The sequence below is a fragment of the Larus michahellis genome, chromosome 6, assembly GCF_964199755.1.
Source record: "Larus michahellis chromosome 6, bLarMic1.1, whole genome shotgun sequence".
Taxonomy (NCBI): Eukaryota; Metazoa; Chordata; class Aves; order Charadriiformes; family Laridae; genus Larus; species Larus michahellis.
The window spans coordinates 67,805,658-67,821,107 of NC_133901.1; the positions used below are offsets into that span (position 1 = coordinate 67,805,658).

General features: G+C 42.0%; 1 protein-coding gene across 4 annotated transcripts in view; it reads left to right on the plus strand.

The window, feature by feature from the left end:
* The first annotated feature begins 7,927 nt into the window (after positions 1–7,927).
* The window catches only part of WDR11 (WD repeat domain 11), a 44,644-nt gene continuing 37,121 nt past the window's right edge, over positions 7,928–15,450 (plus strand). For 3 of the 4 annotated variants that reach the window (XM_074591894.1, XM_074591895.1, XM_074591896.1), the window contains exons 1-3: positions 8,058–8,271; positions 9,604–9,715; positions 12,828–12,981. In XM_074591894.1, coding sequence (XP_074447995.1) covers positions 8,186–8,271; positions 9,604–9,715; positions 12,828–12,981 — 352 coding nt within the window. In that variant the 5' untranslated portion in view covers positions 8,058–8,185. Of the gene's footprint in view, positions 8,272–9,603; positions 9,716–12,827; positions 12,982–15,450 lie in introns of all 4 variants that reach the window. The other variant, XM_074591898.1, reaches the window with a different exon arrangement.

Genomic DNA, 15,450 nt, shown 5'->3' on the forward strand with positions numbered 1-15,450 from the left:
TCCCATGGTTCCCAGGCTCTAATCTAAATTAATTGCCATCGACTTCCAGTTCTTTCCACCTCTCAGACGTGTGATGATCCTGCAGAGCTGCCTTCTACCTGCTCTGGCCAGTCTGTCCCACAGGCCGCCGCGTTCCCCTCTGATGAGGTGAAGGCCATCCAAACCCACAGCGTCCCATCACCGGCAACCCGCGTTTCCAGGCTGTTCACCGCCCTGCTTGGCTTTCAGAGCCTTTTCCGGAGTCCTCTTTCATCCTTAAAGCAAACCTCAAAGGGCATTTGCTATTCCTTCCTCCAGGACCCATCACTGTCCTTCCCCTGCACGACCGAGAGCCACAACCCGCGAAGCCGCCTGTAAAGCGTCATCAGAACCAACTTCATGAGCTGATTTTTTTAAAAACATATTTATTTAATATTTGGATTCCAGCAGCTGTGTAGAATCACTCTCTCTCTGACTGTCACAAATCTGGGTATGTTTTTTCTGCTGCCAATACACGGATTGCATAGAATATAACTTTGTTCTGCCAGATTTTCTGATTCTTACAGACTGGTTCCTAGGTGATCATTCTTTGCTCTACTTAAGCTGAAAAAGTGACAAATCCCGAATCATGCTGACCAGGAACTCTGGTGCGCTTACACCTTGTGTTCCAAACCCGGCACATTTTCTTTCTGCCTGTGATGAATTTATAATTACTCCAGAGGAAAAAGAAATCATGGCACAGCCAGAGAGAAGTCACAGGTCAGCACTGTGCTGAGTAAGAAGGAAAACAAGCTTTGTGCATCATATTTCCAGAATTTCCCTGGAACTTCTATTTTTTTACTTCTGCTTACCTGTAAGGCTTGGGTCCTCCACCTAATATATATCAGTATACCAAAGAGATCAGAGCAATTTTCAGGACATTTTTTCAAAAAAGAGCAGTAAGGTTCAACAAAGAACCCCGATCTCACAGCACAACATTGTGTAACACTCTTAAAAGCTATTTTATTAGAAAAAAATGAGATTGAATATTTAATGCCTTATCAGAAACTAGTACCTAAAGCTGCTGGTACCTCTCAGAGGAACCAGTGGGAATACATCCATAACCTGTAATAGTCATCCATGGTATCAGCTGACAGCTGAGTAATTGCCACGAGGACTGGAGGCCCATCAGATGTGGTGAGCAAAATCTTACCTTAAATAATGTCACTGTCTGCTTGCTAATGCTATTTGTGTTTAAACAGGGACGTTATCTTTCACAGGCCATCTTAGCCTTTTATTTGATTCTATTATATTCTCTTACCAAACTTTAAACACCCTTTGAGCTTCTAAGAGTTGAGAGGCTCAGACTCCACAGCATGACTTAGTCATAAACCAGGCCAGACCACCGAATTCACATCCTGGTTTGTGCAGGAGTGACGGGGCTGCAGGGATCATCACGGTTCAAGTGGCTGTTTGTTTCCTTGCCCCATGCAGATTGCACTGCTGCAGCTTGAATCATCCACGGTCGCTTTGCACCACATTGAGATTTTCCATGGATGTCCTCCATCTAAACCATTGAAGCAGGGCCATACTTTGACATCAACTGCCAAACTTCACTGGACATTGGAATTGGACAAGTCCTAATATATAATTTTCCAAAGAACGTGAAGACCATTTAATGAAAATGTTATACATTATGAAATAAGAATAACTGAAGCTTTATGCTCCCTTAAGAATCATTTGTGGGCTGTATCTAATGGAAATACTGATATGTAGGATATATTACACGCAGCAATTAATAACGCTTTAGAGGATATACACCGTTACCGTGGTTTCTGGACATATGAATTTCTGAATTTAGTTTAAAAAAACCCACACAACCCAAAACATTAATAACACGAATTAAAATTCCATCCATTTAATACGCAATATACATGAGGACACTTTTATTTCTCAATATACACTTTGTCAAATTCAGTAAATTACTACATTCACATTTTCATTAGCTGTAGTCATAGAGTTGCAGATGGCTCTTAAAATCAGTCTTTACTTCATTTTCCATGATTTTTTCATGAAGCACATCTTCGAGATTTCTTCTTCCTTAAACATTTATGTCATGGAACATCGGTTTGTCAGAAACACTGATTGATTTATCAGTCTGGAGTATACTGCATTGTTTCGCATAGATTTCAAATCCCAGCTTCCCATTGCTAGGCATTTGTCACTCTTATCCTCTAAAAGTATAATGCACTGGTGCTGATAAATTGCTTATTAGCTACAAAAAATACTACTTTATGTACAAACCTAATAAAATAGTAAACAAACGCTTTCTCAGATTGCTAGGATATTTCCAAAGCTCTGATATACTCTAAGCTTCTCTCCTTTTACCCACTTGCTGGATCATTTAGTGGCGTGGATATCCACTGCACGGTGCCTAGCATCTTAGGCACAAAACTCCCAATCTTACTCACAGCAGATATGTGGGGACAAGAGCCAGTGTCTGAACTTTAGCAACAGTCACCACCAAAAAAGCTCACGTTTACGTTAGTGGAAACTTTGATTTCCCTTCTTAGGAAAAAACCCCTAATTTTTGAAGTTTAAATCGATCAAATGGGCATTGAGTGTGGATATCTAGGATTAGAATCCTCATTCCCTCATTGTGTCCGTGAGTGATTACACCCATATTTCAGATATATGACTGTTTACCTGACGTATTTCTCAGGAGATTTTTCACGTTGTCAGTGTACAGGATATTACAGGACTGATGGGAACACCATTGTTCTTTGCCTTACTATTTTCACGTAGGGCCTCTACGTTGCAATTTAACTTGGAACTTTCCATGAGTTCCAAGCACACGAGGCGCTGTACAAATGCGGAGTGACAGGGAAACCCTGCCTCAAGGCCTCATAAACCAAACACACAAGAGGAATGCGGAAGAAAAAAAGTGCTTCCTTATCTTGTACCGGGTGGGAAATGAGACAGAGAAATGTAGATTCTGATAAACTCTCTTTCCCTGGGTACCGTTCAATGCATAGGACTGCATTGGTCAGCATTAGATAAGGTGGCGTGATGTAGAGATCGGCAAGTTCGTGGTAGAACTAGACTGAGCTCTCTGTCCTATTCATTAGCCCTCTCTTTGTTTTATTTATGACTTCTCTGATGCTGTGTTTCAAAGTATTTAACAAACTATTATGACAGTCAAGGTTGACGCAGCAGTAATTTACCTGTTCAAGAGTATTTCAGTTAATTATTTCATAGCACCAACACTTGGAAGAGGTGTTGCCTGGGTAACGCAATAATCCTCTCTTCTTTTTACAAAAGCTTGAAATCTTCTGTGATTCATTTCACCCCTCATTCAGAGGATCAAGCCATCCCAATATCGTGGCCCAGCATCATTATGCTGAATGGTTCCAACTCCTAAATAGTTCTTGAGTTCCCTTCACAGAAGTCTGCCAAAGGCAGAGAGAAGAGGAAAATTCACACGTCCGCATTTAAAAGAGACAGAGGACACAATTTGTTTCTTACACACAGGATCTCCAACAACTACAGGCAGCGTGAGTCATGCAGAACCACCAGCAATACCGCAGTAGGAAGCTCATCCTGTCCTCTGCTCTTCTCATGTCCTCATGCTCTTCTCATGTTGACTACATTCTGGCTCTTGTTCCAGGTCTCCCCACACACATACCGAGCTGCACACTAAGAACAGACACCAGTGAGGTGAGATTTCTGCCCGCAAAAGAGCTAAACAGCCTTGGCAGAGGCTGCCAGCATCACTCTTACCAGGCACAAGAGGAGCATCACTGGTCTATCACTGGGCTATTCTCTTAATAGTTGTCCCTAAATGAGATTTCCTGAAATCACACCTGAAACCCAAACAGTTAAATTTAATGAAAATTCTCCTTAACAACAAATTGCAAATCTACCCCAGCTGTGAACTCAGTTACAGCAATATATTTCAGGGAGGTGGGCAAATGTTCATCAGCAGAAGCATTCAAAGAAAGGACACAAAAGGAAAGAGAAGGGCCAGAGCGCTCAGTGACTGCGTTAGAGCAGTCACAGATACTTGAGGCTAGGATGGAATCAGAAAGAAATGGAACAAAACCAGCATATAAAAATGAAGTTTAATTTGTAAATAAAATAATCATTTGTTCTACATGTCCTCATCTTTTTGGACCCTTAGAAAAAGTGAAATGCTTAAGGCTAAGGAAAATATTTTTGGGGAAAAGCATTTGACCACTTGGTCGGTTTTTCCTTTGATGACACCTAGTCAAAACAAAGCGAGACTGCAGGCAGTCATTAGAGTTCTCTTCGTAGTTTGCTCCTTTGAAAATTTACACTTACATGCCCAGCAAGTTCAGTGGAACTGGATTAAACCACACGTGCTCACTTGGAGGAGAGCTTCTGGATAATTTTGGAGCTTTCGAGTTGAAAGCATTTGGTAAGGGAAACAAGTATTTGAGCCTTTGCTCAAAAACATCTGGTTTTGCATAAAGCTGATAGGGTTCTAGGTGCCAATTATTTCACACTCTGAAATTTATATATTGATTTTATTTTTATGTTAATCTTAGCATGACTCTGAAGTCCCAGAAATAGAATATCTTTCATCAGTTAACATGAAAGACAAATATCTCTATTTAAGATTAAAAAGTTAGGCTGTGATTAAATGAATCTCAACTTGTTACATTCCCTTTGCAAAAAAACTCCACTTGCTTGATTTTAAATAATAGTTGTCCACATTAACACTCAAAACAAGGCAGGACACACTGAATTCCACCGGTGTTTAGGGATGCCTTGAGATGCTTCCATCCCCTTTCTTTAGTGCAGCTTTAGAAATACCTGAAGTGTTTCGTCGTACCGCGTGCTTTGCTGCATAAGGATGTGATTGCTCAGGCTTCTTTGTTGGAGAGGAGTGCTTTGCTGAAAGAGGACCTAATTCTCCACTGACTCTGAATGCAGACCTCTCAGTTGCCTTCTTGAGAAAAGACGGTGTCATGTCAGGTCAAGTGATGGAGAGCATGTCTTCTCAAGGGAACTACCTTCCTGCATGGCTTTCTTGAACGCAGAGTCTGTGATGTGATGCGGCTGTACCATACCTGCCTTTACACTCGGTGACCTCGAGGTGCAGAGGGGCAGCTTATGTCTGATGACCGTTTGAGGAGGTTCCAGTTATGGGTGCACAGGACATGGCACAATACTGGGGCTAGGTGAGGTGTCCACACAGCTGTGGAGCTGCATAAGGCAAAGGACAACTGTGCAAATCTTGTGCTTTTTGGATGAGCCCCAATAGAATAGCATCAGTTCTGTGTACAGTCTTCACTGTTGGCTCCCATTTAACAAGGGACACTTAATTAGGAGAGAACTTAAGAAGCCTTAAATGCATGGAGTAGAAATGATAACACTAAGGCAACAGCAACATAGTTTGTAAGGCAAATATAACCCTGCCCCATAGCATATATGAATTAGTTACATGGCCTGATTTCAAACTGGGTTTTGTATAATGGCATGCAACAGCGCAGTCTCTAACCATGGTGGTTCAGTGGTGGATCCTAGGAGCTCCTGGAGCTCTACCTTAAGGACATGGAAATTAAAGAAGTCCCAGAAGCTTTCACAGGATTATTCCTGCAGTAATTATTATAATATAAAAGAGAAACCTAAAAGGTTTCTGTGCACATATCTCTACCTTGGTCCCACTTCTTCATGTTCAAACTCACAGAAGAATTATTCAGAATCATGAGCCGAAAGCTACATAAAATCATAGTTCTCATTATTTATTTAACTGGAAGGTTTTTTTCTCTGTCGGTTTTTATGATCACCCACAACCTCATTCTCCATACACACTTTGTGAGGACAACTGGAGCTGAAGCCCTCTGGAATGAAGTCTCTCCCTCTGGGTATCACATCTTGGACATTTGCTAGTCCCATAGGTTTTATCAGATCCAATGATCCAATGATAATAACTGATGATGCAGTTAAACAGCTTAAAGTTTGATATTTATTGTTTGTACAGCAATCAAAAGCGCATCATTGTCTGTACAGATGAATGAAAGGACTCAGTGCCTTGACGTGAGTATTTTGCATTTTGGCTTAGCAACGGTTTAAATGACAAAGAAGATATTAAAGAGGATGGATCCCAGGAGCCACACGTAGTTCATCCAGTGCACGCCTCTTCTTCCCCTCTAACATCTCACAACATTCTTATTCCTTGCAGCTCTTCCGGTGATCCTTATCATTGTTCACAAACCTCTTCCTCTACTCCTCTCTATCCCTCTGACAAATCTTCAGTATGTATTCCTCTGACTGATGCACCCTGATTTTCATCCCACTGACCCTGAAAACCATTCTTAATTTTTCAACCTATCATTTGGTGACAATGACAAGCCCTCACTTCCTCCTTTTTACCCATTCTTCTGGTACCTTTGTCCTTATTTTCAACTGCCTTAAAGTACCTATTTCTTTTAAGCATTTCATTTATCCCTTGGTTTTCTGATGTCAAGAAAATGGATGGAAAATTCTCAAGAAGAGCCTCTGTCTGATGTGCAAAAGAAGTTCCAAAGCTTTCTCACAAAACCGTAATCCAACAAACCAAGAAACCAGCCAAAGCCCTCTCAAAACATGAGCACCAGCAGGATGTCCAAGGACACAGAGGAAAAACCCAGAATTAGCAAAAAGTAGCTAAAATTAACGAGGCTAGTGGCTGCTTAGGCACCCACAAAATTGATTTCTGGAGGTGTAGATCATGTCACCCTCAAATGGTAACAAAGGAAAAAAATATTGCTGCAGTTCTTGAAAAAAATATTTTTCGGCTTTTAAGGGTAAGGAGAGAAATTTTGGGAGAAGGAGGTTTTGAGAAATTAGTTCTAATATTAAAGTGACCCGAAAATGGTATGGAGCAATGTACTCTGTTTCACGAGCAGATTTCTTTAGAAGAGAGATGGAAGGACATCAGCTGCAGTTTGTTTCTTGAGTTCCCACTTGCACAAATTCAATTGTGATTAAAAAGAAAAGAAAAAGAAACAAGAGGAGCAGCACTTATTGCATCTTCTGTGACAAAGTGACACTGCGGCACTGCAAAAACGTGTCTGGCATTATGATCTTGCCAACTTTGGCCATCTAGTGGCATCTTTTTCACGACAAAAAATAACAAATAAACCATTACAAGCCATCTCTATTTCGAAGAGAAACAAACCCCCAAACAGTGGCCGTATGTCAGGAAATGTGCCTGGAGCCACGTGATTCTGGCCACCTTATTGATGTTGTGGCAGAGAAAAAAAGCTCTGGATGTTTCAAAGCTCTGCAGCCTGGTGTGCTCCAGCGCAAACGTGCAGCGTCCTTGCCCGCAGATGTGTCAGCCTCTGTGGCTTTGCCCAGCATGAGCGGCAGCTTGGGGACAGGTTGGAAGACTGGTTGCATTAGGTATGGCACCAAGAAATGGTGAATGACTATGGTGAAAGAAATTTGCTGGATTTAGTCCTGCAACACGGAGATCTGGCAGGGAGCCCTTTGCATGCTGAGGTAACTTCAGGCAGCCCAGTCACCACAGAATCATGGTTTGGGTTGGAAGGGACCTTAAAGATCACCTGGTTCCACCCCCCTGCCCTGGGCAGGGACACCTCCCACCAGACCAGGTTGCTCAGAGCCTCATCCAGCCTGGCCTTGAACCCCTCCAGGGATGGGGCAGCCACAGCTTCTCTGGGCAACCTGGGCCAGGGGCTCACCACCCCCACAGTAAAGAATTTCTTTCTGATATCTAATCTAAAATTCCCCTCTTGCAGTTTGAAGCCGTTACCTCTCATGCTATCAAGTCCCAGACTGACAACAAGCTCAGCTTTCTCTGCAGCCCTTCAGCCGAGGCAGACGGGGCCTCCGGCGACCCCGCGGCGCGTTTTCCTCCCAGGCTATATCATTTCAAGCCAGCGAGGAAGCACCGTGTCCCCAGGCCCGGGTGGCTGCTCTGGGGTTACCCAGAGGCACCGCGGGGCGGGCTGGAAACCTGAGATGGTGGGAGGCGATCAGCCGCCGCACTGACGGGCCCGGCGCAGCCCTTCCAAGCGGGGGGCGGCCGGCGGCGGAACTGCTGTTCCCGAGCCGCGGGGCCCCGGCGGACCCCGGCGGCACGGACCGGCGGCACCGCCGAGGCAGCGCTTCCTGGGCAGGGCCGCGGAGCGCTCGGCTACCGGCTCCCCGGGCTCGGGCCGCCCCGCCGGTCCCGGCGATCCCCGGCCTCGCCATGCAGCGCTTCACGGTGAACATCAATCTGCCGGCGCGGACGCTGACGGGCGCCCTCAGCGCCCCGAACAGGGGGGCGGCGGACTGGTGAGGGGCCGGGCCGCGGGCGGGCTCTGGGGGAGGGAGAGGGGCGGCTGGGGGGTCGCGAGCCTCTCCCCGCGGAGCCCCCCGGGCTGAGGGGAAGGAGCCGCGGAGTGGGCCCGGCTCCCCGCTGCCTGCCCCCGGTGTGCCTCCGCCCGCTCCCCCGCAGGCACGCGGGTTTAAGCGGGACGTTCGTACGTGTCCAGGTGCCGAGGCTCAGCCCGCGGCGGCAGGTGGATCCCTGCGGAGGGTCGGCTGTGCCCGCCTGCCGGGGTGCCGTGCCCTGCCGTCACCGCAAATACGCGGGCCCTTTTTTTGTCCCTGCAAGCGGTAGTGCTGGTGTGTCCCAGGCGAGCCTCCTCCTGCCGGGCCCCGTTCCTGGGCGGGGAGGCGGGCAGGGAGCCCGGTGGAGGTGCCACTGTCCATCTGTCCAGCCAGAACAAAGCCATGGCCATGGATGAGTGAGGGCCGGTCCCTTCTAGCAATGGCATTGGCTTCTGCAGGCAGAGGTCTCGTTGGTGCAACAAGCTGCTGAGATCAGAGCAGCTTCTTCTGGTTTCTGTTTCTGTTATAGTTTGAGAGGTGATGTACCAAGCCAGCAAGCATATTGCTTTTTGTATTAATTTTTCTGAGCAGTGACTTCACCCAGCTGTGCTGAGAAGCTTTAACCTAATACTGCTGAATCTTAGGGACAGAAATAAAACAAAATAGCTGCTGAACCAAGTAATTTTTGAAAACCGTGGTGTTTACATTTGTCAGCTCACAGAGCAGTGACCATTGCAGTTCTCTGGAGTTCTTAGTTTGAAACTTTGTTTTTCTCCTTTGACTGTTCCCGCTTGCTTGGTGTTCACCACAGCTCTGTAATTGTCATCGGTGGCTGCATTAACCCCTCCTAAACTCAGACAAGCCTCAGCAGATTTGCACTATAACTGTAATCGTTGTTGACATGCTCCTTTTTTGTCTAAATAAATAAATAAAATGCAATTAATTATATAATTGCAAATATATTGCTTACCTGTGTGCTTATATATAAAATTTGGGAATGCTCTTTGTGAATTCCTATGTGATGTCTTAAATTTACAGAAGGGGATTGTTATAGGTGGACACAATGGGGCGCTTTGCGGTGGCTTAGGGTTCCATCAGCGAATGCTTTAGCAGACAGGGCAGCAACAGCGTTTTAGAATGCTTTTGAGTTTTATGTTATTAAATAGTTTTTACTATTGTGATGATTGTGTCTAGTAGCATGCACTCAACTTACAAAAAAAAAAAAGCCTTATTCTTGATGGGAAGTTCTTTTTGTTCTTTTTTCTTGTTTGATGATGATGTGTGCTTTTCTAGGGGCTGGCAAGGTTTGATTGCATATGGATGTCATTCTCTTGTGCTGATAGTTGATGCCAATACTGCTCAGACTTTACAGGTTTTGGAAAGACACAAAGCTAGTGTTGTCAAGGTGAGACATACATGTTTTAAGGTATATTACTTGATTCTGGTGTATATATTATTTTTCTAAATAACTGTAAATACTTGATGTTATTTCTCTGCTACAGAGCCCAATTAAGTGCACTTTTTTTAATAATAATAAATAAATTGTTCAAATCCTGGGTGAAAATATTGGGTAGGGCAAAACCAATACAGATCCCTACAAGATCTTTGTCAAGAGCCTTACAGATAATGACGTTGCAGCTTTTAAAAATGTTTGTAAGGTTTAGGAATTAGTTTTGCTTGATTAGAGAGAATTTTGAAACTGACTGGAAAAAAGGAAGGTGGAAGGGTTAGGTTTCAAAAGAGATACTTTACATTGTTTTTTGAGACTGTGTGCTGTGATGTGTTAAAAATAATAGTGTTAAAATGTCACAAAGGACCAAAAACTGATTTCTTCCAGCATGTTTGTATATTTGCCCAAATCTTTCAGTGAATTTTGAGCATTCTCAGGGTTGCCCAGGCATTGCTGTCAACTTAGAACTTGTGCCGCTGTTATGAATAGTCTCTCTGGTGACAGCTGCGGGGCAACTTAGGTGACTCTCAGTAAGGAGGGTTATTTCTCAGTTATCTCAGAGCAGAGGTGTGTCCGTGACAGCAACCATGGAGTAAGCAGCACTCTGTGAGTCAATACCTTTGCTTGCCTTTTGGCAACTTATTTGGGTAAGCGTCCCCTCAGCCTCAGTTGACTTCAAGCTGCCCTTTAACATGACCAAATCTATTCCAGTGTCTATAATTGTGTAAAAAATAGAAAATGTAAGTGGTACGGAAGTAGCAGCTATAACGATGACTCTGCTTTAAAATTTACACTTAGCTTAGATAATAAGTTGTAGCAAAATTAGGTTTTGATCCATGTAATGATAACATTTCAGTGCACTTTGGTGACATTCACTAGCTTTGAGAAGTAACGTTATTTCAATAGGAAACCAAATGCTGAAGTCCAAATGGTTTTTATATAATTTATAAGATGATTTTTCAAAACTACTATCTAGTGCTTTATTAACAGAAATAGACTGTAAGAAAATGACTTATTTATGAGGAGGAAGAACGAAGAGAAGTAGGCTTTATATGAGAAATTATTGTGAGACTATGATACCTTTATGTACATTTGTATGACATTTCCTTTGATCCCTAACTGATTTCTTTTTTTTTTTTTTGTAAATGCTGAAAGTGTAAATAAGCTGGAGGGGATCTGTAAGAAATCTGCTGTACGTCTGACTTAAACTCTTTGTAGTAGAGGTTCACAGCAGCAAACTCAGCCTACAGGGTATCTTCTCCCCCAAACCCCATGTTTCAGATTTGAAAATTTTCAAAATGCACCATTATCTGCAACAAAAAAGCAAAGAGAAAAGCAGTTGTTTCATAATCCTTCTGCAGTCTGTTTAACTGTTTTTCTTTAAATGCTTCCTGGCCTTTGGCTCTCATAACTGTGTCAGGTAATGGTTTCAGTGAAAATGGATCCATGTTAGTGGTCTGTAGGTCGATACGGTGTTTGTGGGATACTGATAACTTAGCACGGATTGGATTATGTCTGATTTTGTTTTGTTGGAGCAGTGTGACTACAATGAGAAAAGAGGGCTTATGGTGATAGAGCTGCATGAGCTCTGGGTGAGACTGATCGCGTTAAAGATCTCCTTTTTGTTGGTCATAGCTTGGTGACAACTCCTCCTGTGGGAAGTGATGTTTTTCAGACTTGAAATTTGCTTCAAAGTAACATATATTTACCTGAGGAAGAAATAGCTTTGCAGATTTCTATAATTACTTTTTTTAATAGCTACATAGCTACATGCAGGTAACCTCATGGGTAATTTTTTTGGAACAGCGGGGAATCGGGAATTGCAAAATTGGAATTTGCAGGTAGAGGAGATTCTCCTAAGAATTCTTTGTTATTCTGGTAGAAACACACTTTGGCTTTATAGCTAGAGCTCTTTGAAGATTGCTTGCTGTGCATGTGCAATGTTTGTTTAATTTATTCAGCTAGGCTTTTGAGAAGCATCCTGGTCACACCTCTGAGAGGGGTAGCACAAAGGTGGCTACGGTGCTCTGAATGCCGTTATAAATCTAATTCATGTTGCAAAATTAGCGGTGCCTAATGATAATTCTGTTTCTATTTTTTTAATGTCACGCCTTCAATATCTGCAAAAAGTGTTGTGTTTGGCCTCAGGTACTTTCTCCGTCAGGTACTGTGACAGCACACAGCCAGCTAGATACAGCATCATTTTTGTAGTAGGTAAACTCCTAATAGTTTAGCATTAAGATTTCTTTATGCTGCTAGTGTCTTCCGTCTCTTGTAGGGGCAGAAGTTCACTTTTAAAGCAGATAGCAAAACAAGTCTATGTTGAATAGATAAGGAAGGAGTCAGTATTATCTCCTTATAATCTTGGGAGACTTGTAGGCAGAATGTTTCACATTTCAAGACACACAGTTTTCATAAGTATTGCCGACTTGCAAGCCCATGCAGCTTGAAATCCCAAACCAGAAAGAAGTATGTGGAAATCAATCGTGACAATATGGTGAAAAGAACCTAAAAGATAGCAAATGTCAGCAATAGCTTGACATGAGACAACATATAGATGAAAGACTAAACTTCCTTTCTCCCCAATACCATAATATACTTGTATTTGACAGATGAGGAAAAGAACATGTTTTAGGATGTGTATAAAAGTTGGATGGTGAATTCTCAACTTTCATTTGTTTGGAAATCAGTGGGTATAAGGTTGCAGATGCCCGCAGAACCTTAAATATTGCCATTTAGTTTCTTCTAAATATTTGAGTAAACTTTTTATATTCATAGCATATACTTATGGATTGTTGTAATTGCCTTCAGGAACAAGGGTTGTTGATTTATGTAGTTTGAAAGTACCAACCATGCAGTCATGCAGCACAGTTGCCACATACCTTAAAATTGCATGACTGATGGTAGCTTAAAAGTATGGTTATGCAGATGTTATTAATGTTAACTATTACTATGCTTTTTTGTTAAGTAGTTTATTATTTGTTTATCCATATGAAAAATATGAAGTATAGTGTCTTTGTTATATGTATGTTTGCCTCCTTTGACCAATTTTCATCTGTATCTTCAGGTTAAGTGGGCTAAAGAAAATTACCATCACAATATTGGTTCTCCATATTCTTTACGTTTAGCTTCTGCTGATGTTTCTGGAAAAATAATTGTATGGGACGTGGCAACAGGAACAGCTCGTTGTGAAATACAAGAACACGCAAAACCAATTCAAGGTAATGATACTGCATGATGTTTGTATGGAACTTATTTTATGGAGCATTGTGTACAAACCCATCGCCTAGGTTTAACAACCTATGCTCAGTTCTGCTGTTGGATTTTACTGTTGGGATTACTAGCCTTTCTATGTTTGTCTACTGATTTTCTGTGTAAACAGTAAGTAAAGACTTACTGTCTCCCAGAGGGATGCTGTGAGATTTAATTCATTATGGTAATATTTTCCAAGATCTGAAAAAAAGTTACAGTCTATTAATGTTATTGATTGAAATAATAACATTTATGGCGTCAAGTTCCTGCTTTTGAATTGGGGATGTAGTGCAGTTTGCATTGCACCTGAATGTTGATGTCATCTATAGTGGTGTAGTACTTTTAACAGTGTTACATTGCTGTAAGTTAAGAGTTTTGATTGTGCACATATACTTTGACAATTATTTAGTTAGTTTGTTATGTAGCTACTTCTGGTCAAATATACTAGCATGGTAATATATATTTGCAGTGCAACTGGAGAGCGAAGGTTTTTTTGAGCACCTATGGTGTTGTCTGATTCATAGGAACAGGGAGGCTTTTTTATGCATAGATAGCAATATTAAAAATGGAAAGTGAAATGGAGAAAGGACAAGTTATTGTGTAAATTTTAGCATAGAAGACAGTTGTAAATAAGGCAGGTTTCGCATAAAGTTGGAGTTAGCGGTGGGAAGTCTTGAAACTGAGTATGCCACGTTTTAATTAGATTGCAAGCGTAATTCGGTGGGCATAATGGTAACAACACAAACAGTCAAGAGAAAGAGAAAATTTTGAGATCGTATAAATAACTGGTTGTGGCTTTCATTTGAGCAGACAGTTTAGTGGTGGTATTTGCTGCTTTTGATTCTGTTCTGTGGGTGGTAGCTCAGTGCAGCTGGGAAGGTCTGAAAAATACCTGATAAACTCTACCCGAACAGTTCTGGGCAGCTGCATGTTTCCATGTTTCAAGATTCCTTATCCCATTACCAGAAAAAAAAAAAAAAAATCATCTTGTTCAGGGATCTCACAAGTCTCTGGGGGAAGTAAAAAACAAAAGCAAAACACAACCACGCAACCAAAATCCCTCAAAAAAACCCAAAGGAAAAAAAAAAGCCTGGAGAAAGGAGCTATGCATTTATGATGATATAAGTTATAGAAGACTTATGTTTGCTTATGCTAGAGGCAGAAATATCTAGAAGCCTGGCCTGGAGGTCAGTACTATCTTAATTGGTCTGATGAAGGATAGAGAACAGAAAATGTAGCCACTGGCCAGGTATAAGACAATTAAGAGAATATATTGGAAAGGAATAATTAAGTGTCTTTCTCCTTGCTTCTTTTTGTGCTCATCTATTAGTAAGGTGTCATCCATCAAATGCTCCCTTTCATTAGGTAGCATCTTGTACTTCATGAATGAAAAAGTTAAGGTAGCGGTTAGAACTCAGACAAGGGAATCAAAAGATCTAGACTTCATTCCTTGTTGCATCACGCACTCAATATCATTTTTACTGTTGCTTTGATTGGTGCAGTTTGTAGTTGATAGTAGTACTCTCCTACTATTGTAAAACTTAGTTTTTTGGTTCTAATTACTCGTGTTAGGCACTTTTCTTTCTATTGGCACCGCTCTTAACAGAGCTGACCAGGAGCTGGCTGGAGCGCTGGAATCTGCTTAGCTTTGTGGCTGCGCTACTGTGGCTGGTCTGCGTCCAGTCCCTGAGCTGGTGCTGGGAGCGGGCTGCTTCCAGCATCAGCCTGGCTCTTACGCAGTTAGCTGGGAGGGATAACTCGGCAAGTACACAACATCTACGTGCTCTGCTGTGTGCTCTGGATTTCTCTTTATTGCTACTACAGTCCACACTAGCAATATGTCTACAAATTATTTCTAAAGCTAAATTGAGAACGCTTCCCCCCCCCCCCCCGCCCAAGAATAACTTATAGTTTATTTGGACTATTTTAAAAACTTGTCATGATGCTTGCGTGGCACTTGCTTTTTATTTTGAATTCTATTATTTGAAAACCCACTTATGAAATTAGGTTAGGGTGGTTTTTTGTTATATTTCTGTTTTTATAAAGCCTGTGCAAGTAAATGCAATATTGTAAGTCTGATAGTGGGACATTGAAAATGTATTCTATTGACTGCGGTTGATTTTATTAGTTTTATTTTTTTTTGTATGTTATAAGTTACATTTTATTTACTCCTGACACCTATTCACTGAATGTTTGATGGAGTTTTGACCATGCCATTTGAAGATTTCTCCAGGTTTTCAGCCCCAGTGAAGGCTTTCCAATCTTCTGGGTGAGAAAAAAATAAGCAAGAGAATTAAAATTCTGTTCTTTCCTAAGTCCCTGGTTTGATATAGTAGTAGCCTCTAACAAAAGCAGCTTCTTTTCCTTTCCATCTGTTTCTGAGGCCTCTGGCTGTTATTATGAGACTGTAGAAAATGGTGCAAACAGAGAGATTGAGC